The sequence below is a fragment of the Sorex fumeus genome, unplaced genomic scaffold (assembly GCF_029834395.1).
Source record: "Sorex fumeus unplaced genomic scaffold, SorFum_2.1 ptg000039l, whole genome shotgun sequence".
In the NCBI taxonomy this organism is placed as follows: Eukaryota; Metazoa; Chordata; class Mammalia; order Eulipotyphla; family Soricidae; genus Sorex; species Sorex fumeus.
The window spans coordinates 6,258,101-6,283,179 of NW_026606096.1; the positions used below are offsets into that span (position 1 = coordinate 6,258,101).

General features: G+C 49.4%; 1 protein-coding gene across 1 annotated transcript; it reads left to right on the forward strand.

Annotated features, from left to right (window-relative positions):
- Positions 1 to 140: 140 nt before the first annotated feature.
- Positions 141 to 21,099, forward strand: NPM2 (nucleophosmin/nucleoplasmin 2). Its single transcript, XM_056118817.1, has 10 exons — positions 141 to 168; positions 250 to 324; positions 431 to 516; positions 910 to 1,035; positions 18,709 to 18,802; positions 19,395 to 19,456; positions 19,541 to 19,633; positions 19,756 to 19,790; positions 20,690 to 20,717; positions 20,989 to 21,099. The coding sequence occupies exons 1-10, from the start codon at positions 141 to 143 to the stop codon at positions 21,097 to 21,099; spliced, it is 738 nt and encodes a 245-aa protein (XP_055974792.1).
- The last annotated feature ends 3,980 nt before the right edge of the window (positions 21,100 to 25,079 follow it).

Here is a 25,079-nt window from a genome sequence, read left to right on the forward strand (position 1 = left end):
TTCCCGAGGCCCAGCTCAGCCCCCAGCGAGCCCTTGTTAAGGGGGCAGCCAGGTGGCGACCGGCCGGGCCAGGAGGAGCTAGAGGAGCTGATTGAGCCGCCGGCTTCATAACCGCGGGGGCGCGTGGCGCCGGGGGCACCATGGCCAGACCCGCTGCCGCCGAGCTGGGTGAGCGGGCGGCAGACGTGGGGGGGGGGTGTGCGGGGTCCGGGGGTCCCGGCCGGCCTGACAGACGCTCCCTCTCCGCAGCCTCCTCGCCCCGAGACGTGAGCCGCAACAGAGCCGGCAGCCTGGCCGAGCGCGTGGGCCGCAACTCGCTCTGGGGTGAGTGAGGCCTGGGGTGCCGGCGAGGGACCCCCGCGGGTCGGGGGGCCCTCCCGAGTGTCGCTCCCCACCCCCCATGCACCCTCCACGCGCCCTGCTTTCGCAGGCTGTGAGCTGAGTCAGGACAAGCGGACGTGGACCTTCAGAGCCCAGGGCGAGGGGAAGCAGGACTGCAAGGTGGTGCTGAGCACGGTGGGTGCCCCGTTTGGGTGCTCTCCCCGAGGGTCATCCCATCCTGGTGGCTCCCATCCCAGTGAGTGCTGTCCCGTCCTTTTTCAAGGGTGGGTGCCCTGCTGGGTGCTGTCCCGTCCCGGGGAGTACTGTCCTGGAGGGTCGCTTCCCCATGGGTCCCCTTCCCACTGCGTCTTGCCCAGTGGGGATGTCCTGGCGGATGCTGTGCCTGTGGGTGCCATCCCGTCCCGGTGTGTGTCCCAGCCCGGTAGGTCCCGTCCTGGTGAGTGCCGTTCCTGTTGGGTGCTGTCCATACCTGCCTCTCAAAGCCCAGCGTAGAGGACTCATCCCCGGCACTCTGACCAGATGCCCTCTGCTTCCGCCTCAGACTTTCTCTTTTCAATTCCCTCGTAGATTTGCTTGGGGGAAAAAGCCAAAGAGGAGATGAACCTCGTGGATATCGTGGTAGCCGGGAACAAAGAGGACAAGAAGGCCAAGCCGGTCACCGTGGCCTCTCTTCAGCCCTCGGTGCTGCCCACGGTGAGCCTTCCTCCCCGCTGGGGACTCGCGCTGTGTCCAGACTGCAAGAGTGATGCAGCCCTAGCTCGGCCTCCTGGCTCCCCAAATGGGCAAGTGCGATGCCTTCTCAAAAATCTCATTTTCCCTGTGTGCTTACTTTCTGGGACAGGCCACTGCTGTTGACTGTCACCAGAATTCTTTTTTTCCTAATTTTATCTTAGAGTTTGCTAGACCAATTATTCATGAATAACTGCCGTTTTGTATCATTTCTTAAAATCCCTCTGTAAGAGTTAGGACTTAGCCTATACTATTGGATAAATGAGAATGCTTAGTGTCCTAAAAAAAAAAAAAAAAGAATGCATTTCAGAGGTAAGGTGCTTGCGGGCATGAGGCAGATTCGGGTTCAATCCCCAGTACCACAGGCTCAGGAGCGAGCCCTGAACACTGCAGGGTGTGGCCAAAAATAACAGGCGGGAAGAAACAAAAAATGCTTCAAACGTTTCTCCATTAAATAGTCTGTATACGCTATGCAGGAGAGATACTACAGCTGGTAAGGCACTTTTCTTAAATCTTATCTATAAAAAGAAAGTCTGTATGGCAAATACAGTGTCTAGGGGAGTGTTTTGTTTTGTTTTTGCTTTCATTGGGGTGGGGGGGACACACCAGCTGTGCTCAGAGCTTACTCTTAGCTCTCCAGGATCTCCTGGCAGGGCTGAGGGACCAGATGGAGTGCCCAGAATCAAACCCAGGTCAGCCTCAGGCAAAGCAAGAGCCCTGCCCTCTGTACTATCTCTCTGGTCTAATCGGAACCCTCTTGGAAACCTTATTCTACTTTGAAAATGTGATGTTTTGTCTTTCTGATGATGAATGGTTATCATATGCTTTTCTATGATTGTTTGCTCTTTCTTTTAAGTATTTAATGTGAGAAAATGTTAAAGAGAAGGGGCTGGAGCAATAGTACAGCGGGTAGGGTGTTTGCCTTGCATGCAGCCAACCCGGTTTCGATTCCCAGCATCCCATATGGTCCCCTGAGCACCTCCAGGAGTAATTCCTGAGTGCAGAGCCAGGAGTAACCCCTGAGCATCGCCGGGTGTGACCCAAAAAGGAAAAAGATTTTAAAAAAAAAGTTAAAGAGAATAATATCCAACCAGCCTTGCATTTCTCAGATAAACACTTGTTCATATTATAAACTTCTCTTCCGCTATTTTTTAAAATGCATCGCACTCTGCTCATGGCCAGATGTTTGCTCCGTTATGTTTTGTTTGCTCTTTACAGTGAAACTGTTGAAGACAAACTTGCTTCTTCAGTTCTCTTTTCCTGTGTTGATTTTAGTAGAAGATCCTCTGTGGTGCAGAGATGGGGTGTATGTAATGGGCTTGCTGCTGGAGACTGAGCTACCTATGGGCTTTATCACAGGAGTCAAGCATCAAGACATTTTTTTTTAAAACTTACATACTCATAAGTGAGGTTGGCTTACCAATTTTTTCCATCTTATTTATATGTGAAGGCACAAAGCTAATCTCTCAGATTGAGGGTTGAAATATTAAGTCCTGTGCTGAAAGGTGATAGAACAAGGATTATCTACCTTTGAAGATCTGGGAGACCCATCTATAAACTACCCTCAAATCTTTATTGTTTTTATCCTCTTTGTCTATGAGAGACTTCTCATACCCTTACATGTCTCCTGGGGATTTCATTAATTTCATTATTTTAAAAACCAGCTATATAAATGAGGACTCTTAAATTGGCAGTGTTTGGGAACCATGTGATACTCAGGATCAGAGTCAGGGCTCAGGGCTCTTGCATGCAACCCTTGAGTATCTCCCACCCTTAACAATGATATTTCAAGGTATACTATCCATTCATTTCAAGATTTTTTTGGTCTGATATATAAAGTATGGAGGAACATTTCTCCAAAGTTGATGTCCAATACTCTGGCACCATTTTTTGAAGACTATCCTTTCCCTGTGCAATACCTAACATTTTGGGGGGAAAAATCAATTTATCCTATTTTTGTGTGTGTGTGTGTGTATATATATATATATACACACTCTATTTTGTCTATATTCTATTTTGTCTCATTTATTTATTTCCCCTTATGCCAATAAAAGACTAATTTAACCAGTTAGGGAGATATAGCACAGGGGTTGGAGCCAAATGCTTTATCCACCTAGGACTCTCCAAGCTTTGCTCAGTATATCCCTGGAGACCCCTGAGTACTTCCCGATGTGGTCCCTGTGGGCTCCTGCCCCACTTCTATTGAACCATTCAACCCGCTAGCCTAGTATATTTGTGGGAATGTCAACTAAGTCCCCTGAGCTCTGCTTTGAAGGCACCTCCTACCCCCCAAAAAAAAGATTGATTATTGTAAATTTATAGTGAATCTTTACAGTTATAAAACTTTGGGGCTGGAGAGATAGTACAGGGGTGAAGACACTTGCCTTGTAAGCAGTCATCTGTGGGTCAACCTCTGGTATCGCATGGGCCCCCAAAGACAGCCAGGTGTAGCCCCAGAAACCCAAGTTGATTTTCTACAACTTTGGTATTCTTTTCCAAAACTATGTTGGCAATCCTAGCTCTTTAGTTTTGACTTTCTTTTAAAATGTAAGCTTACTGGGATTTTTATTGAGCTGATATTGAATCTATAGATTACTTACTATAGATATCGAAGGGCAATCGAAACTTTAATATCAAGTTTCAATAGTTTCACATGAAGTTTTTCTCAATTTTCATACATTTTTATAGTTTTATAATTTTAACAAAATTTTCTAGTTTTCAGGGTACTGGCTATATTATACTTTATACAATTAATACTTGTTTCATAATTCAGGGCACTATTAAACTGTATTAATATATATAAATATATTGAAAGATCACTCATAGATCACAAACTTCACCTGTGGATCATATCGTTCACTGACTATTAGTAAATTCAGTTGTGGTTACCATTACAGTCTTTACATATCATTACACTTAGAGCATTTTCATTGCCCCCAAAAGAAAACTCTTAACCTGTACGCAGTCACTCGCATCTTCCACACCTAAGTCCCTCCCAGCCTTGTGCAATTTTTAATGTACTTTGTTTCTCATTTACATGAAGTCCACTTAAATTGTGAAGTATTTCTTGTGGCCAACTTCTTTCATAATGTTTCAGGTTTTATCCATTTAACACTTTTTCCTTTTTATTGCCAGATAACATCCGTCCATGATGTTAAATGGCCACATTTTTCTTGTCCATTTAGCAACTGATGCACCTTTGTGTTGTTTCTACCTTTTTGGGGGGGAAAGAGAGGCCACACCCTCAGGGGTTACTCCTGACGGTGCGTGGGGGACCACTGGGGATGCTGGGAATCAAACTCAGGTCAGCCTTATGAAAGGCAAACACCTTACTTGTGGTCCTATCACTCTGGCCCTTGCTGCTACCTTTTAAATAAATGGATGTTAGGAACCTTCACGTACAGACAGTTGTATAAACATCCTGTAATATCTCTTGAGAAAATACCTGGGAATGTAATTGGTAGGTCATATTAATTTTCTATGAAACACTTTAAGGAACTTCCAAGTTGTTTTCCAAAGTGGCCACACCGTTTTCCAATTCCATCCATACATGAGGATTCCATTTCCCCACCTCCCTTCGCTTGTTTTCACTTGTTTTGATTAGTCATCTGGTGGCTATGAGAGTAGCTTATTGTGGTTTTGATTAGCATTTCTCTGCTAACTAATGTGGAACTTCATGTGCTCATTCGTTATTTGCACATGTTTTTTTGAGAACGGTCTACCTGTCTTCATATTTTAAAATCTTGAATTAAATATTTGTCTTTATATGTTTCTATTAAACATTCGTCTTTATCTATTGTCTTTGTCAATATTTGTGTTTATACTATCAAATTGTGCGAGTCTTTTATATATCTTGCACAAAAATCCTTATCCGAGGATTTGCAACTATTTCCTCCCATTCCATGGGTTGTCTCTTCACTTTTCAGATGATAAGCAGTTGAAGCACACAACAATACGTGCGCCTCAATCAAGTGCTGGTTGCTACTTTTCTGAATACTCATGTGAGACCTTCTGCAGTTCTTTGCAGCTCTCTTCTCTCCTGTTCTCTACTTTGTGAACCCTGGGTGCTGCCTTATCTTCCTGAGTTGCCTAGTTCCAGGGCCTCGGTTCAGGAAGGCCACTGGGCTCTGCTTGAGTTCCCACTCTTGTTTCTAATTGGAACACCGAGTTACAAAGCCACTCATTATGCAGTTTCAGGCATACTATGTTTTAACACCAGTCCCTTCACCTGTATCCACTTCCCTCCACCAGTGTCCCCTGTTTCCTTCCACCCCACCAGCCTGCCTCTATGGCAGGCACATCTCCCCTCCACCGTTGTCCTCGTGTTCCCTTCCCTAACTTATCCCCCGCCCCCACTCCTGTGGCAAGCTTCCTTCTGAAAACCAGTTCTCCTGCTCTTCATTTCTATTGCCTCTGGGTATCTGATCTTCCCCCACAGTTTCTACATATCTGACATATGAGACATCATTCTGTGTCTTTTTCTTCTTTTGTCTAATTTCGCTCCACATGATACTCTCCAGATCCATCCATGTTGCAGAAAATTACATGACTGTCATCTTTTCTTATGACTGAGTAGTATTCCATTTGCTTATGTGTATCATTGTTTCTTTATCCTATCACCTACTTCATGGGCACTTGGGTTGTTTCCAGATTTTGGCTGTTGTGAATAATGATGAATAGGAGTGAGTTCCCAAAGCCTGAGCCACCATAGACCCCCCTCACTGACTTCCTGTCTCTCATGGGCACTGTTCTTCCTTGACAATATCCACTGACTTGAGCCATTGACACTTTTTTTATTATTATTATTATTGAATCACCGTGAGAACAGTCACAAAGCCTTTCAGTTAAGTCTCAGTCGGTCATACAATGATCAACAGTGCACATTTTCTACCACCAAGAACCCCAGTATACCCCCCACCCGCCCACCCACCCCCTGCCTGTGTCGTAGATTTCCACTTTACTCTCTCTATGTTGATCATATTTAATATTATGACAAAAGATCCAAAATTATTATTTGGAATTTCCCCCAACATTCAGACCTGTCAAAATGACATCATTAGATAATTTGTTTTCTATTGCTGATTATGAAGAGCATATGATGTCGTGTGGTTGCAGTAGCGGCCACATGAATTTGGATTCTGATATTTTAATAATAAGCCTAGAGGGAGTACTGCCCAAAGCCCCTGGGTTCTGAGATTGGTTTGTGTGCCTCTGGGATCATGGTCGTTCAGGAACCGGAGGAGGCGTTTGAGGGTGGCAACCCGGGGCATTTTCATGGCGGGGAGCAGGGCCGATTCCATCCCCATCTCACGAGGTACCACGTGCCTTGTCAATGCAGTCTCATACCTGGTTGTTCATTAGAGCCATTGATACTTACTTGCTTTTTTCATTATTTCAATTTGAATGGCAAATTCAGTCTGTTACAAAGACTGAACCAAATAAGTCCATTCTAATCCTCTGAATCAATTTGAGCATTTCTGTTTTTCTAGGTATTTTTGTCTTGTTTGACTGTATCTTTCATTGTGATTACATGGTTATATTTGGATCTCCATTAGGACTGGAGAGATAGTACTGCAGGTAAGGCACTTGCCAACATGCATTCAATCTTCAGCATCTCATATGGTCTCCTGAGCACCGCCAGGGGTAATCCCTGAGTGCAAAACCAGGAGTAACCCCCTCTGAGCATCACTGGGTGTGGCCCAAAAACCAAAATAAATAATCTCCAGTAGAAGCTAGATAGTTCAATGAACTAGCACATGCTCCTCGTGCAGGAAGCCCAAGTTCAATCCCTAGCAGCACCCTCCAGAGCACCAAGCCAGGAGTAGCCCTTGAGCACTGCTATGTAGCTCCAAAACAAAACAAAAGCAAACAAAACATCTCCTGTAGCACTTGTTGTCTCCCACCCCCTTCATCTGAATCACCGGAGTCTGTTCTTGTTTTCAAAGAATCGCTGGTTAGCTTTGTTGATGTTTCCTGTTTTCTTCTATTAAATATTCTGTTATCTAGTATATTCTGTATAGTTCCTTTTTCTATCTGAATTAGAAATCCATTTGGCCTGTTCATGATGTTGCTTCTTTTTTACAAGTAAGTTTTATTTATTTATTTATTTATTTTGCTTTTTGGGTCACACCCAGCGATGCTCAGGGGTTATTCCTGGCTCTGCACTCAGGAATTATTCCTGGCGGTGCTTGGGGGACCATATGGGATGCCGGGGATTGAACCCAGGTCGGCTGCGTGCAAGGCAAACACCCTACCCGCTGTGCTATCACTCCGGCCCCTCATTTATTTATTTTGCTTGCTTGTTCTTTGTTTTGTTTTTGGGGGGGTCACATCTCGTGGTGCTGAGGAGTTACTCCTGGCAGGCTCGGTGTGGGGGGGCCCATACAGGATTTCAGGGATCGAACCCAGGTTGGCTTTATTCAAGGCAAATGCCCTACCTGTTGTACTATCACCCTGGCCCCATAAGTTTTATCATGAATACTTTAAATTTCCTTTTATGGATTTTTTAGGCCACACCTAGTGATGCTCAGGATCTACTTCTGGCTCTGCACTTAGGAATTAATCCTAGCAGTGGTCAGGGCACCATATGGGGTCCCAGGGATTGAACCCGGGTCAGTCACATGCAGGGCAAACACACTATCCACTGTACTATCTCTCTGGCCCTTTTGTGAAAATATTTAACTATATCCTCAATTTGTATTTCTATTGTATTCTCACTTTATTTTACTTAAATATATTCTAATATTTTTTTCTTTCTGAGAGGGGTGGCAGCTCCTAGCAGTGCTCCTGTGCACATACCCAGTTGGTGCTTGGATGCCTCCAGAGACACACCTACTGGTGCTCAGGAGTGGGACAGGGACTCTGGGGATGCCAGGGTGGACCCAGGACTTAGCACATGCCAAGCATCATTTTTGTTTGTTTGTTGGTCAATACCTGGTGATGCGCAAGGATTACTCCTGACTTGTCACTCAGGAATCACTGTTGGCAATGCTAAGAGGACCATATGGGGTGCTGGGGATCAACCCTGAGTTAGTCACTTGCAAGGCAAACACCCTACCTGCTGTATTATCTCTCTGGCCTTCCATGCTAAGCATTTACTTTTTGACTTGAACATATCCTAGGGCTCCATTGTGACTTTTTTAATTAGATGTATTAGTTATTTGGAATTTTAATTACCACAGGATTAAGTGAATTACTTTTAAGGTAACTGCAACAGAAATGTGGCCCATATTTTTTTTTTATTTGTAGAGTCTTTATTTGTGCTCTAATATGTAGTAGTATAAGAGTCTAGGGCTGGAGCAATAGCACAGCGGGTAGGGCGTCTGCCTTGCATGCGGCCGGCCCTGGTTCGATTCCCAGCATCCCATATGGTCCCCTGAGCACCACCAGGGATAATTCCTGAGTGCAGAGCCAGGAGTAACCCCTGTGCATGGCCAGGTGTGACTCAAAAAGCAAAAAAAAAAAAAAAAGTCTATGTCAGGGCTGGAGCAATAGCACAGTGGGTAGAGCGTTTGCCTTGCACACAGCTGACCCGGGTTTGATTCCCAGCATCCCATATGGTCCCCTGAGCACCACTGGGGTGATTCCTGAGTGCAGAACCAGGAGTAACCCCTGTGCATCGCCAGGTGTGACCCAAAAAGAAAAAAAAGATTCCATGTCAAATTAAGCTCATCTGTTCAAACATCTATATTTTTGTATTCCTAATATATCAATTACCCCTCATCAAAATGAATTAAAATTTCCTTTAATGGGTGTAGATTTTTGGTAGGTTCTCCTGATAATTGTTTTATTTATATGTTGGAACTTTTTAAGTGAAGATTTTCTAGATAATTAAAATTTGCACAGGTGTAAGAAACAACAAGGGCTAAAGAAACAGCTCAAAGAATTGAGCACTGCTTTGCATGCAGGAGGCCAAGTCCAATCCCTGGGACCACATAATCCCCCAAGCACTAACACACTTCCAGGTATACCCAAACCACAAAAAAATGGAAAGAGAGAGAGAAAGAGAGAGAGAAAGAGAGAAAGGGAGAGAGAGAGAAAGGGAGAGAGAGAAAGGGAGAGAGAGAAAGGGAGAGAGAGAGAAAGGGAGAGAGAGAGAAAGGGAGAGAGAGAGAAAGGGAGAGAGAGAGAAAGGGAGAGAGAGAGAAAGGGAGAGAGGGAGAGAGAAAGGGAGAGAGGGAGAGAGAAAGGGAGAGAGGGAGAGAGAAAGGGAGAGAGGGAGAGAGAAAGGGAGAGAGGGAGAGAGAAAGGGAGAGAGGGAGAGAGAAAGGGAGAGAGGGAGAGAGAAGGGGAGAGAGGGAGAGAGAAAGGGAGAGAGGGAGAGAAAGGGAGAGAGAGAGAAAGGGAGAGAGAGAGAAAGGGAGAGAGAGAGAAAGGGAGAGAGAGAGAAAGGGAGAGAGAGAGAAAGGGAGAGAGAGAGAGAGAGAGAAAGGGAGAGAGAGAGAGAGAAAGGGAGAGAGAGAGAGAAAGGGAGAGAGAGAGAGAGAAAGGGAGAGAGAGAGAGAAAGGGGGAGAGAGAGAGAAAGGGGGAGAGAGAGAGAGAGAAAGGGAGAGAGAGAGAGAGAAAGGGAGAGAGAGAGAGAGAAAGGGAGAGAGAGAGAGAGAAAGGGAGAGAGAGAGAGAGAAAGGGAGAGAGAGAGAGAGAAAGGGAGAGAGAGAGAGAAAGGGAGAGAGAGAAAGAGAAAGGGAGAGAGAGAAAGAGAAAGGGAGAGAGAGAGAGAGAGAAGCTGGAGCAATAACATAGCAGGTAGGGCGTTTGCCTTGCACGCAGTTGACCCAGGTTTGATTCCCAGCATCCCATATGGTCCCCTGAGCACCGCCAGGGGTAATTCCTGAGTGCAGAGCCAGAAGTGACCCCTGTGCGTCGTTGGGTGTGATCCAAAAAGAAAAAAATAAATAAATAAAGTTAGTTTGTTTTCATTTAAAAAAAAGAGAGAAAGAAAGAGAATAGCAATCTTTATTTTGCCCAGCATTTTGCAGAATTGATAATATATGTCACAGCCAGGATAGTAACATTGGCACAACCCCAGGATCGTATTTTAGCCAATTTCATCATCGATGAAAATGCTATTCGGGTGAGAATGCTATTCGGGTCTCCCAAAGAGGAATTGAAAGAGCTATGTTTGGAATATCACGTTTCACTCAAATGAGAGAAAGAATCCGGAGTTTCGACATCCGTCGACGATCAAGAATCAGGGACGCTGTCTCGTTTGCCAAGGTGTCAAAAATCAGATGGGCTGGTCACGTAATGAGATTTAAAGACGACCGCTGAACTAGAGCTGTTACCGACTGGATCCCATGGGATGTCAAAAGACCGCGTGTCCGCCCACCTACCAGATGGTCAGACTTCTTCATCAAGATCATGAATGATCGGTTTGAGGCTCTTCATGTTCCCAGAGCGAACAGATGCCATTGGGCTACACTGGCACGCAACAGGGACAAATGAAGACATTACTGGCGCCCGCTCGAGCAAATCAACTAACGGGAAGTTAAGTGATTAAGTGATTCATCATCGATGTTCAGAACTGTGATCGTGGTGGTGAAGAGGTCAGTCCCAAAGAGCAGAGGTTACCCTTCTCAGACCACACAGGTGCCCTTCGACTCCATCCTCTACCTTTAACTCCTGGCAACCATCAGGGGGTCCCCCAGGTTAAAAATATTGCTCACTTAATATGAAATCCTTCAAAGGTAACTTTCTTGCTATTTACTTTTCTTCCTCTGAATAATTTCCCCAGCGATTTCTCCCCTCCCACCTCCGGCCCCCACTCCTCCCCCCACCCCCACTGTTGTTTGCTGGTTAGTACTTCCTGACCAACCTATCACAGTTCAGTCATTCTTCTGTGGGGACCGAGGCTGGGTCCCGCTTGGGGCAATTATGAGTGGAGTAGCTGCTGTGCACATGTGCACATTTGTTGTAAAAGATTTCATGTGATCTGCAAGTTTTAATTTCTCAAATTTTCTGGGATCAATGCCCAGAAGTGCAACGGATGGGTTCTATGGTAGTCATATGTCTCTTTGGCTGTGCCGACCTGTTTTCCAACGTGCTATTTTTACTTTTCCGCCAGTCATTGTGGCTGATGGAGTCTCTCTGCATCCTTGGCAACATTCCCCTATTTCTCACTTTAGCCATTCTCGTGTGTGTGTGGAGTGACATCTCACTGTGCTTCGAATTTGCATTTCCAGGATGGAAAATGATGTTGAACATCTTTTCATCTGTGAATTTGCGATCTGCATATTCATCAAAATGTCTGTCTTTTGCCCATTTTCTGAATTGGATTATTTGGTTACTGCTGCGTTCTGCTAATTCTTTGTTTTGCAAATATTTTCCCCAGTCTATAACTTGTTTTGTCACAAGAGCTTTTTACAGAACAAACATTTTAAATTTTGATCCACTATTCCAATTTGATTTTGCTGTTAAGTTCAAAAGCTCTGGTCTCATCTAAAATCACGAAGCCTTTCTGTCTGAACGTTTCTTCATATGGGCTTGAGTGATAGTACGGCGGGTAAGACATTTACCTTACAAGTGGCTGACCTGAATTCAATCCCCAGAACCCCACATGGTCTCCTGAGCCCACCAGGAATGATCTGAGCACAGAGCCGGGAGTAAGCCCTGAGCACTGCCAGGTGTGGCCCAAAAACTAAACAAAAGTTTCACTTAACTGAATTTCTAACTGTTAGAAATGAGTAGCCCTTGCATGGGCATCTATTTCTTTTTTTTTCTTTTTTTGGGGTCACACCCGGCGATGGACAGGGGTTACTCCTGGCTCTGCACTCAGGAATTACCCCTGGAGGTTCTCCGGGGACCATATGGGATGCTGGGAATTGAACCTGGGTTGGCTGCATGCAAGGCAAACACCCTACCCGCTGTGCTATCACTCCAGCCCCCACGGGCATCTTTTTCTAGGTCCTCTTCCCCACCCCCCGACCTATGTGTCCCTCCCTGTCCACTGACACCACAGTGTCTCACTTGGCGGTCTCACTTGGTTTAGGTATGTTTACATTCTGTAGTTGGTGCGTATGATTTAGAGGATGACCTCCCTCAAAGTGATTTTTAAATAGCTTGATTTATTTCTTGATGTAAAGTCGTGTTTAAATATAACTATTTAAAGTAACTTCCCCTCCTGCCCTTCTCGTCTGGTGGTGTCAGAAGCCACATTCTTGGTTGTAGTGCTCATGGAGGGCTCATGGGGGAGGCGGGTCACCCTTCCTGGCTGAGCCCCCATTAGTTGCGGGCTCCCCCACACACTGACGGCAGCATGGCTGGAAGTTTTGCAGCACTGGGAATTACAGACACATTCCACTTCACACCCCATGCATGTGTGGGCTCCAGGGGCTGAACCCGTGCCCTGGCGCCTGACAGCTTGGCATTCTGATAACAGGCAGCCACCCTGATAACCCTCAGATTGACTCTCAAAATCACGTTGTGACGACCCTCTTGATTCCTAAAGGGTTTATGGAACTAGGCCCTCTATCATCTAATACCGTTTCCCAGTTTTCTCTCTGTCACTGTCACTGTCCTCCCGTTCATCAATTTGCTCGAGTGGGCCCAGTAACATTGTGAGAGTTGTTACTGTGTTTGGCATATCGAATACGCCATGGTAGCTTTCCAGGCTTTGCCGTGCAGGTGAGATACTCTCGGTAGCTTGCCGGGCTCTCCGAGAGGTGTGGAGGAATCGAACTCGGGTTGGCCATGTTGGCCGCGTGCAAGCCAAACGCTCTACCCGCTGTGCTATAGCTCCAGTTTTCCCGCAATAACTGTCATTCCTTTATGCCCATGCCATGACAATCATCACTTTCAGATAGCCCAAAGATACTGAGGATGAAGACTGCTCTGAGTCCCCCATGACCAGTGAAGTTGTGGCCAGTGAAAAGGAAGCAGCGGTAGCTGCAACTGCCAACTCTGCAGAGTGTCCTTAAAGAGACATCAAGCAGCCACTATGGGATGGAGCATGGGCTGTGTGTGCAGGTACTCTGGGCTTGATTCCCGGGCACCTCAGGAACGCTGCCAAGAGCAACTGAGATCCCCACCAAAAAGGGTTACGTGAACCATCTTTTTCCCTTCCTCCCTCCTGTTGGTGGAACCTGGATGTGATATTTCGAACATCACAGCTGACAGTCACCCTGGACCAGAATACGAAAACCATACATTGAAATGGTTTAAAGAGCCTGGTGATTGGGAATGCAACTGAATTCTGGACTTGGTTAAGTGAGCATGAACAAGCTGCCATTTTTTATTGGGTGGGAGGGATATTAAGGGGCATATCTGGCATGGTGCTCATGGCTTACTCCTAGCTCTGCACCCAGGGATCACTCCTGGTGGGGATCAGAGGACCGTATGGGGTGCTGGGACTCAAACCTGGGGGAACGTCCTGTCTGCTGTACCCAGCGCCCCAAGCAAGCCGCCCTCTTTATATAAGGACAGTCATTGAGTTTTCTGTCAATTGTTGCCAAACCTGATTGCCAAACATAATAATTCATTTAGCTTCATTTTATTAAGGACACAATCTTTTAAAAGCAGCTTAGATTAATAGGTTTTTAAATCCAAACTGCTTTTTAAAAAGTATGTCCTTAAGAAAATGAAGTAGGTTTCGCATCCCCTCCACGCCTGCCTCCCGTTATCAACATTGCCCACCAGGTGGCGCACATAGCTTCATTTTCATTCTACTGCCTATGACTGCAGTAACCGAGATCCAACTATATTTTTATTTCACTTTTTATTAGCCATTCCTGGCAGAGCTCAGCCCCAAATGGGCCAGTGATATTGCGGGGGCTCTGCAGCATGGGAAATTGAACTCGGGGCATTCAAACCCAACTGTAGAGGCTTAAGGAAAATTAAAGATTTATTTGTTTTATATAAAGAATTCCAGAACTTAGCAGTCCAGGGCTGATGAAATGACTCTGTGTTCCCCAAGAAACCAATCTCCTCTTCCCTTTCTCCTGGCAGTGGTCCCCAAATTTATTTGCCCTACTATCCCTTTTCAGGAGTGATTTCTGAGGAGCAGTGCCAGGAATAAGACCTGAGCACTGACAGGTGTTGATAAAAAAGAAAATATATATGTATTGTGGGGCAGGAGTGATAGTACAGAAGGGAGGGCATTTGCCTTGCACGTGACTGACCCAGATTCGATACCTAGTATCCCATATGGTCCCATGAGCACCGCCAAGCGTAATTCCTGAGTGCAGAGCCAGGAGGAACCCGCTGAGCATCACTGGATGTGACCCAAAAGCCTCCCCACCAAAAGTATATGTATCGTTCCTAAGTCTACTCTGCACCCCGCCACCACCACCTGCCCCAGGCTGCTCCCAGTCCAGAAAGGCTAAGACACCTCAAGTTCTTACCTCTGCATCTCAGGTTTAAAGAGAAACATCAAGGGAGAATCAAAGGGCTGACCTCAGTTCTGTCTCCTTCTCAAGGTGTCTTCACACAAGTGCTTTCCACCCAGCTCTGCTTTCAACTCATTGGTCCGGAAATTAGTAACTCATTCACAGCTAAGTGCAAAAGAAACTGGTCAATGCAGTGTTTGGCTGGGTGCCTCTTTAATATCAGGGTGCAGTTATCATAGGAGGGAAGGATGCATGTTAGACAAGTAACTGAAAGTTCTCGGTTTCCAACTCCTCCCCCTTTCTCTGTTGATGTGTTTTACGTAGGGATCTTGTTAGCGCCATGTAGCCAGTCTTTGTTTTACTCCCTGACTAACACAGTCTGTCAAATTTCTTGTGACCACAAGTAGAATCCCATTCTAATTTCTATTGGTTATCTTTAAAAATAATTTTTTTTAAATTTTGCAGTGCTGGGGATTAACCCTAAGCCTCCTGCATTAAGAGTGTGTGCCCTGCCACTGAACTCCATCCTTGACGTGTTGTGCTCAACTTAAACCGCGTATTTTTGTTCTTCCCAAAGAGCCCGGGATCTTCTCTAATTCCCGTCCTCTAAACTTACATGTTGCCTGTCATGTAAAGCTACAACTGGCTTTGAGCCTGCTCGACACTAGTCATTACCGGCATGATTTTGTTTTACTGTAATGATGACTTAGAACTCTTTGCCAATTTGTTGGCTCATTGCTACTGCTTGCACTCACTTCTTAATTTAATTGCTGTCTTTCTTAAACTTCCTTTAACAGATCTTGGAATAGTAGACTTTCTTGGACTTTGCCTGGACATTTTTTTCTGGGGAGCCACACCCAGCTGTGCTCAGGGATCACTCCTGACAAGTCTCGGGAGACCATATGGGATGTGTGTTGGGGGGCTGACCCTATGTCTTCCATGTGCAAGGCAAGCTCCCGGGCCACCATTCTATTCCCCATGCCTAGGAAATATTATTTTATTCTCTTTTTTTCATGCTTCTTTGACTGTACATGTACTTGAATGTGTCATTTCCCTCACCACTCTGAAGTTCTATTCTGCCGGCCCTCGTTTTGCTGTTGAAATCCTCTGTGTGCTTAGTATTCCTTTTTTGAAGTCTGTCTTTCCTCTATTTTAAAATAATCTCTATTGGGCTGGAGCAATAACACAGCGGGTAGGGCGTTTGCCTTGCATGCAGCCAACCTGGGTTCGATTCCCAGCATCCCATATGCCCCCCCCACCAGGAGTAATTTCTGAGTGCATGAGCCAGGAGTAGCCCTTCTGCATCTCTGGATGTGGCCCAAAAAAGCAAAAATTAATTAATTAATTAATTTAAAAATCTCTCTTTTTTTTCTTGGGGTCCATACCCAGTATTGCTTGGAGGCTACTCCCAGCTCTATTCTCTGGGGCCCTAGTGGTGCAAAGCTGGGCTTCTTGCACTCAAAGCCTGCACTCAGCCTGGAGAGCTGTATCTCTGGCCCAAATTTACTTTGATTTCTCTGTGGAAGACTTAAGGTTCCTGAGTCTGTGTCTTTGATAGTTTCTGAGTCGTGAACAACTCTCACTACCAGTCCTGGCTCTTCCTCTCTCTAGCTCCTTATTCAGAGTCAAAACACGGGCCTCTGAAACTTCCTCCCCCTCCTCCTTTTTTAAACTTTTTTTTAAAATTTGAGGTACTGGCCTGGGCTGGAGCAATAGCACAGCGGGTAGGGCATTTGCCTTGCACGCAGCCAGCCCGGCTGAGCCGGGTTCGATTCCTCCGCCCCTCTCGGAGAGCCCAGCAAGCTATCAAGAGTATCTCGCCCGCACGGCAAAGCCTGGCAAGCTCCCCGTGACGTATTCGATATGCCAAACACAGTAACAACAAGTCTCACAATGGAGACGTTACTGGGCCCGCTCGAGCAAATTGATGAACAACGGGAGGACAGTGACAGTGACAGAGGTACTGCTAACCATAGATGGTTTCCCATCTCTGTAACTCCAACCCTCCTTCCGCATTCCTTTAATACATTCTGCCTAATTACTCCTGAGCACTCTCACTCATGAATTCTTGCTTCAGTGACCTTGTTTTGGTTCTCAATCCTTTGTTCCATTTATTTTAGAGCTGATTGTTTTCCTGTCTAAAAACTGCCTTTGGCTCTGTTTTTCCAGACTACCTTTTGGTTGTATACTCCCTTTTGGTTCTAGTCTTTGTCTACTGGGTTTTCGCCCACCCCACCGGGGCTTCCACAGCTGGTCTCTCAGTCCGGTCCGGGAGTTGCCTGCTCTGCTGCCTCTTCTCTGGGACTCCAGCAGGGCGGCTTCTTGCACATTTTGTGATGTGGAGCTATTGAGTTGTTGTCTTCAAAGAATCGTAGCCTATGTGTTGGGGTCTGCTCTTGGCCTGAGAGATCTCAGCAGCTGCGTCTGACACAGACCTCCGGGCTTTTCCCGAGCTTCAGTCAGTTCAGACGCTGTGAGGAGAGGCTGGGCACTGGACTTTAGTGCTCACTGATGGATGCTGGGGTTCCCCACTCCCACATTTCCGGTTAACCTCCTTCCATGGGGGGTAGATTCTCACTCTTGCTTGTGGTTTTTTTTCCCCTCTTGTCACCTGGATGTTTACAGCCTGTTGCCCTATCGGCATCCGGCATCCCGGTGTCAGGAAAGCCAAGGCTGACCTGCTCAGGGACGGTCCCTCCCTCCCGTGCTAGTCTACACTTCTGTTGAGACTTCTTTCTCTCTCTCTCTCCCTCTCTCTCTATCCTCAGGCCACACGTGGCAGTGCTCAGGAACTGCCCAGGTGGTGCTCTGGAGACCATATGCTGGGGTAGAACTTGGGGCTTTAGCACGTGGCATGTGAGCTCCAGCCTGTTAAATCATCTTCCCACGGGACCTCAGGCCTCTTTCTGATGCACGGAGCAGGCGATAAAAGCAGGATCAGACTTTTCCCAGCATGTCTGGGCGTTTGCACCTGCGCTGCTGCTGCCTCTCACCCGCTCCCTGTCAGGGCCAGCGGCTCTCTGTGAGTCTCTGTCAGACTTGGTCTCCTTCACTGGGAGACAGTAGCACCTCCTTCGTGGGCTGGAGAGGAGCTGCGAGAGAAAGCAGGGGACACTCGGCATGGGACCTCGCATGCAGAATGTAAACGTGTCGTTATTGTTTCTCCAGAAACTCTGGGAGGTTTGGAAAAGTGTCAAGAAAATGAGACAGAGAGGGAGAGACGGGGAGAGGGAGAGACGGGGAGAGGGAGAGACGGGGAGAGGGAGAGACGGGGAGAGGCAGAGACACGGGGAGAGGCAGAGACACGGGGAGAGGCAGAGACACGGGGAGAGGCAGAGACACGGGGAGAGGCAGAGACACGGGGAGAGGCAGAGACACGGGGAGAGGCAGAGACACGGGGAGAGGCAGAGACACGGGGAGAGGCAGAGACAGGGGGAGGGGGAAGGATGGGGAGGGAGAAATGGGGAGGAGGAGGGAGAGACTGAGCGCCTGACTGAGAGACTGAGAATGAAAGAGAGACTGACTGACTGAGAGACTGAGCTCAGCGGGCCAGAGGGGCTGCTCTGCGCAAAGGAGGCCTGGGTTCGACTCCTGGTACGGCATGGTCCCCTGAACTCAGTCATGAGAGAACCCCGAGCACTTAGGCAGGGGAAGCTCCTGAGGACCACCTGGCGGTAACCCCGAGACAAAACAACAACAAAAAATTAAACACTGTCCTGTGCCCTGGCCAGCCCTGCCACGTGCTTCCAGCCTGGACCTGCCTATGCGTTTGGAGCGAAGCGCTGTAGACTCCCCCTGCCATTGCTCTGGGCTCAGGCTGCCACGTGTTTCTCTCAGTTCCAAGGCAGACGCAAAAGACCGGAGTGCCAGAGAGCTGGGGCTGGTGAGGGCCTCTCCCGGCAGGCAAGCAGCTGCCTCCTGTCTTCCTGTGATAGGGACCCCTGCCCCAGGGGCTGGAGGTGAGAGAGAAGAGGGAACAGACGCTGGTTTCTTCCTAAACCTGCACCAAGCACACCCTGGGGTGTCTCGTGCCTCCCCGAACCTCAAACTTGTTCGAGTCAGGACTTTGGCAAACTTCTCCCAGCTAAATCAACCGCCATCCGACTTCTCCGCTCCCCTCTGCTGGAAAGTGCCTCCGGTCTAGCAGGAACCAGGAGGTTTCTGTTCTCCCTTTCCTGGAAGAGGCTGCTCAATGCAAGGTCCAGGGCCCTGCGAGCACACTAGGGGCGAGAGACCCCTGAAGCGTGTGTGGTGGGAGTCTGTGGCATAAGAGTGACCTGCTGTCCCCTCTTCTCTCTTGTCCCTTGCCTGCAGGTTATCCTACCCGAAATGTTTCTTTCTCCTCCAGTCACCTTTCAGCTGCGGGCTGGCTCTGGACCCGTGTTCCTCAGTGGCATGGAATGTTACGGTAAGTCCAAGCTCTGCGCTTGGAAATACGCAAAAGTGATGTACAGGGCCCAGGTGACCACCTGATCATCCTCACAGGACCTTGCATGGTCAGAGAAAATCCTCAGAGTCACAGGCATTGCTACTGGCCTGGCCAAGAAGGCCCAATACTCCTCTACCTTACCCCCAGTGCTCTCTAAACGCCACAGGGCTTAACAATTGGTCTCATCTACTCTCTGGTAGTTGTGAGCGATCATTTGAATACGCAGGTAAAACAATTAGGATAGTAAAGTTCAGCACGCAGGTGAGCCTGAAGCTTGTGGCTGTGCTACTGATGTTGACCCCAGGAAATCCGCCCACCAGGGGTCTCCCCCCACCCCCGCAACTGTCCTGCCCCTCCCTTAGGTTAAGACTGGATTCCTTAGCTGGTCCTCCCCCCTGCACCACTGTTATGGTGTGAGTCCCCTATTCAGCCAGCAGGCGGGTGCCCCTTCCCCATCTTCCAGACCCTCCTCCCCCATCCTCCCTTCCACCAGGGAGGCCAGACCCCCCTGGCTGCCGGGAAGGCAGCAGGTAAGCTCAGTGCTCTCCCGCCCCTGTTCACACCATCCCAGACACTTTAAATGTGTCCTGGGAGGAGGAGGAGGAGGAGGAAGAAGAGGAGGAGGAAGAGGAGGCAACAGAGGAAGAAGAGGCCACAGAGGAAGAGAAGGCATCGGAGAAAGAGGAGGCAACTGAGGAAGAGGAAGAGGAGGAGGAGGAGGAGGAGGAAGACACCCATTTAGTCCTAGAAGAATCCCCTGTCAAACCCATCAAGAGGTCAGGACCTCAGAAGCAGAGCAGTGTGGCTAAGGTGAGGAAAGAGAGTTCCCAGGGGCGCCTCAGAGCCTGTGCCAGGCCACCCGAGCAGCGTGTATGTGCCCGGCAGGGGCCTGAGGCCAAGCGACTCCCCTAATCCTTGTTTTTTGTTCTCAGAAGAAAAAGGTGTGCAGTGATGAGGAAGCAGCAAGGTAACTCTTCTCCTCCGTAAGCTTAGCCAAAACCCTTTAGCTGAGATACGTCGATCGTACTAGGCGGGGCAAGGCTAGTGGGGTGTGTTCGTGTGGGTGTACCCGTGGGCGACAGTCAGCTGCCACACTAGGTGGGCATAAGCCCTTTGAAAAGCATGAGAGATTTTCAGCTGGTCGCTTCCACGGAAGCAGTCCCTTCCGAATGGCAAACATGGAGATTCTCTGCTCCGAGAGCCCTAGCACAGCATTGCGAGAGCAGTGAAAGAACATTCTGGAAGCCCCCCGCGCCAGTACTGTCACGTCTCTCCATGTTCCCAGTGTTCCCTAGCACCTGAGAATCTAGTATCTAGGAAAGTGCTTATATAATAGGGAAAAAAACCAGAATATTAAATATCTTGCACGGGATCTTTATTTGTGTGTGTGAGTGAAGGAATCCCAAAAGTAAATACACTGAAATGTTAGTCCTGTGGATAAAGAAAAGTATAAGTAATCTGTTTTCCTCTCTATCTGCTCTATTTTGTGCAATGTCAGTAATATCACTTTCATCATGAAATAATCACCTTGCCACTAGTAAAAGCGAGCTGATAAAAGCTTGTGAAGTCTTGTGAAGAAATAAGGAGCCAGGGGAACTGGGGGGGATAGTTCAGGGGTTAGATGCGGGCCTTGCACGTGACTGGTTCAATCCCCCCCACCACCACCTGTGGTCCCACAAGCACAGCCAGGTGTGCCCCCTTCCCCAAATTCAAGTGTCAGTGAGGCTCCTGGCAGCCTTCCCTCTCTGTAGACCACAGCCCCTGCTTCTAGAAGGTTCCGAGGTATACAGCTTTCCTGTATAGGCCAGGGGGAGGGCTTCTGGTGCCAAACTGAGCTTTCTTTCCTTACCCATCACCCCTCCGCAGGCCCAAGGACAAGAGCCCAGTGAGAAAGGTAGGTGCTGGCCTGTGGTCCTCCTTGAACTGGGATGGTCTGGGGCTGGCGCTGGCGGGGGACAGGCTGGAGCTCTCTTTCCTCCACAGATCAAAACTGTACTCAGGCCTAAAAAGACGGTGTCCAAAAAATGAAGAGCCAGAAGTGAGCTGGCCACAGCACCTGAGAGGTCTAGAGCACCTCTCCAAGGCCAGCCTCCCGATGTCACCCCCACCCTGAGTGGGACTGTGGAGGGAGGGGGCAACACAGACTCCCCCTCCTCTCCTCCCAGCTCTCCAGATTCCGCAGGACCTGGGGGGTAAAGGGCCCTATTAAAGTTTGCTTTGCCAAGACCTTGTCTCTCCCCTCCTTCCGGGGGCAACCTTCTTGCTGGCTGCAGTGAGCCCAGATGCCCAGCAGAGCACAGTCACACACTCGCACCCAGACCCAGCAGCCCTGCCCCCACCCTGGGTGCCCGGTCACACCACCTGAGGGTGTCCTCTGCTTCCCTGCCCCTTCTCAGCCTCTGGTGACCATCTTCCTGTGGGGCGCGCTCGGGTGCTCGCCCTGGCTGGGCGGCCCACAGGAGGCGCTCCTCCTGCTGTTGGGTGCTGGGTGGTCGGTCGGAGCCAGGCCCGAGTGCTGCTGCTGCTCTCCCAGGTCTGTGCCCGCCAGCTCCCAGGTGAAGGGGCTCAGGATCCCCTCCCCCCCATCAGAGGCTAGAAAGGAAGGTGGACAGATGGACACTCTGTGAGGCCAACCGGGAACTGGAAAGAGGGTAGGTGACCCATTGCCTGGTTCTGACCTCCTGTCCTCTCCAGGCCTGGGGACACCTAAACAGTTTCAGGGCCTCTGCTGGGTCTCCTCCATGCCCTTCCCAAGTCTGCAGTGGCCTCATGCCGTTTCCCGGGACCCCCAAGGCCTGAGCTTCAGAGCCGAACACCTGTGTGGAATGGCCACTCCAGGCCCGAACTTCTGCTCCAGCACTCTAGGGAGGAGCCGTGGGCAGGGCTGTCCGCCCAGAGCCTCCTGTAGGGGGGCGTGCACCCCCTCTCCCAGCCCCCAGCCTCATCTTTTTTGGTTTGTTTTATATGCGGGCGACATCCAGCTATGTGCTCAAGACTCACTCCCAGGGGGGCTCAGGGGGCCATATGGGGTGCTAGAAATCAAACTGGGCCCACCACATGTAAGGTGAGCGCCCCTGCGTGCTGTTCTTTTGGTTTGTTCTTTTGCTTGCACAGCAGGTAGGGCGTTTGCCTTGCAGGCAGACCCGAGTTCAATTCCTCCGCCAAGAGCCCGGCAAGCTACCAAGAGTATCTCGCCCACATGACAGAGCCTGGCAAGCTACCCGTGACATATCCGATATGCCGAAAGGAGTAACAACAAGTCTCACAATGGAGACGTTACTGGCCCTGCTCGAGCAAATTGATGAACAACGGGAGGACAGTGCTACAGTGTTTTGTTTTGCCGTTTTGGGTCATACTTGGTCACACTCGGCAGTGCTCAGGATTTACTCCCTGGCTCTGCACTCAGAAATTACTCCTGACAGTGCTTAGGAGACCATATGGGATGTCGGGGATTAAAACCCGGTCGGCCACATACAAGGCAAATCCCCTACCCGCTGTACGATAGTTCCGGCCCTTGCCTGTTTTATGTGGTACGTCCCTCCAGCACCCGGGCTGCGGTCCTGCTCTCATGGATGACAGGAAACCACTGCTGCGGGGTAGCCAACTAACCGGGGCTGTCCAGTCTGGCTCCAGGGCATTAGCACGCGCTTCCCAGCACATAGTGCCACAGCAAACCAGTGTGGACAAGGCAACGTCCCACTTGCACGTCGCCTGCTGTCCAGTGGACAAGCCGCGGGGTGAACTGGCAGGGTGCAGAGTGCAGGTTGGCAAAGCCAGGGGAACCCCTCAGGAGGTGGTTGGTGGGTGGGACAGGGAGGGGCTGGGCAGGGCCAAGAAGTACAAAGGGGCTTGGCATGCTGGAGACCCAGGTCTGCTACCGGCTCAGCACTGTCCCCTGAGCAATGCCGGGAACGAGCCCTGAGACTGAGCACAGCCAGGCGGGCCCCGAAAACAAAACTAAGAAGTTCGAGACAGGAACAACCACTGACACGCTGGGAGCCAGATCACAGTGGGGGCCTGCCCCCCACCCCCGCACACTCAGCCCCCCACAGTGGTGGAGGGATGCGCAGTTCACACAGCAGGCTGCAGCCTGCCCCAGCCTCTGGGTGTCCCCTAGAGCCTTAGACTCCTTACCCCGCCGTCACCCCAAGGACCCGGCAGGCCAGCACTCCAGGTCATTTGACTTCAGGGGCCCTGCGGGGGTGGGGGGAGTTCTCTGGGGCTCAGAGATGAGATCGGGTCTGTCCTTCCCAGGCTGTGACCTCTCTGCTTCTCCCCAGGGCCAGGGTGGCAGGTTGATAAGAGCCAAAGCCCCAGGTGGGCTCTGCCTGCAGCTGTACCATGGGGAGGGGAAGTGATACCCCACTTGGGAGTGTTGAACTTGGCCCTAGGGGTGAGAATTACTTAGCACTTCATTTATCGCCTCTCTCGACCCCCCCCCCCCCCCCCCCCCCCCCCCCCCCGCCACATAGATGCTAATGAATGTGACCCTTCTCCCAGACTCCAGCTTCCTCTGACCAAGGGAGTTGAAGCAAAGTCCCAGTAAGTCAAGTTCCCACACGCGTCTCCGCAGATCTTGTGCCCTCAGTACTTTTCAGGGCATGTCCTTACCCCACCACCACCCACCCACCCGAGACACTCACTGCCACAGCTCACTGGCAATGACTCTGATAGGGACCATCCCCTTTGTGGAAGTCCATCCCGAACCTGTGGCCAGAGAAGTGCAGGGATTTTCCATGGGTAGCACAGCAGTAGGGGCATTTGCCGTGCGGGCAACCAGCCCGGCCAAGCCGGGTTCAATTCCTCCACCCCTCTCAGAGAGCCCGGCAAGCTACCAAGAGTATCTCGCCTGCACGGTAAAGCCTGGCAAGCTACCCGTGGCATATTCAATATGTCAAACACAGGAACAACAAGTCTCAAAATGAAGACGTTACTGGGCCCGCTCGAGCAAATTGATGGACAACCGGAGGACAGTGCTACAGTGCTACAGACAATTACAAGGGCCAGAGCTAGATGGCGACAGAAACAAGTCCAGGACTGGCCCTCTGGGTCTCCCCAGGAGTGTGACCTTCCCTGGAGGGTGAGGAGTGGCAAACCCGCCACTTGCCTCGCTGGGGTCACCCAGGACCCTCCTATCTTCCACCCTGACTCCTGACTCCTGCACTCCACAGCTCTGCAGTGGAGCTAGTGGCATGCCAGAAGTTTCTGGACCCAGAGAAAATATTTTGGATGATATTGTTGCCACATTTGTCTGACCTTATTCAATTCTCAAGAAATACCTCCACTAACATAAAGTAACAAAATGGAAGACTAACACCCAAGAGTGGCCAAGATTAGTACCAGGAATTTTGCTCCATGGCTTGGAGGCCAGCCACACATGCTAGGGGTAAGGGGAGCTCAGATAGAGAAGGGAGCACCAAATAAAGAGTGTTGGGAGGATCCTCCCAGAATGGGAGAAGCATGCTGAAAGGAGACTATAGACCAAACATGATTGCCACTCAATGCTTCTTTTGCAAACCACAACACCCAAAAGGAGAGAGAGAACAAAAGGAAATATCCTGCCACTGAGGCAGGGTGGGATGGGGGGATGGGGGGGAGGGATACTGGGACCCGTGGTGGTGGAGGATGGGCACTGGTGGAGGGATGGGTACTTGATCATTGTATAACTGAAACCCAAGCACAAAAATTTGTAAGTCTACAACTGTACCTCATGGTGTTCCACTGATAAAAATTTAGGAAGAAAGAAAGAAAGAAAGAAAGAAAGAAAGAAAGAAAGAAAGAAAGAAAGAAAGAAAGACCTCCCCAGCACTGATAGAATTCACAATCAAGACAGGCCAGGTAAGACAGGCCAGGTAGGGGCTGGAGCAATAGCACAGCGGGTCGGGCATTTGCCTTGTATGTAGCTGACCAGGGTTTGATTCCCAGCATCCCGTATGGTCCCCCGAGCATAGCCAGGAGTAACCCCTGTGCAACGCCATATGTGACCCAAAAGGTGGAGAAAAAAAAAAGACAGGCCAGGTATGGAAAGGAAAGGGGCGAGGAGCAAATAGGTGACCTGGTGCCAGGACAAGGCGACACAGCTGTCCCCCCAACCCCCGATGCCCTGGCACCAAAGCCCCCAGCTGAGCCCCAAGGCCAAGCTTACTACTGGCATGTTACCCTAGAGCCCTAGGCTGTGTCTGCCAGTGACAGCAGCTCTCTCGGTTCCCTGTGCTTCCGCATCTCTGGTCCCTGGACATCACCCCAGCCGCCACCT

What these genes read in the sequence shown, in the direction of transcription:
- NPM2 (XM_056118817.1), top strand. Translation starts at nt 141, where the DNA reads ATGGCCAGACCCGCTGCCGCCGAGCTGG. An exon ending in AGCCCTCGGTGCTGCCCACG is followed by an intron (nt 1,036 to 18,708) that starts GTGAGCCTTCCT and finishes CCTTGCCTGCAG; the next exon opens with GTTATCCTACCCGAAATGTT. An exon ending in AGCAGAGCAGTGTGGCTAAG is followed by an intron (nt 19,634 to 19,755) that starts GTGAGGAAAGAG and finishes TTTTGTTCTCAG; the next exon opens with AAGAAAAAGGTGTGCAGTGA.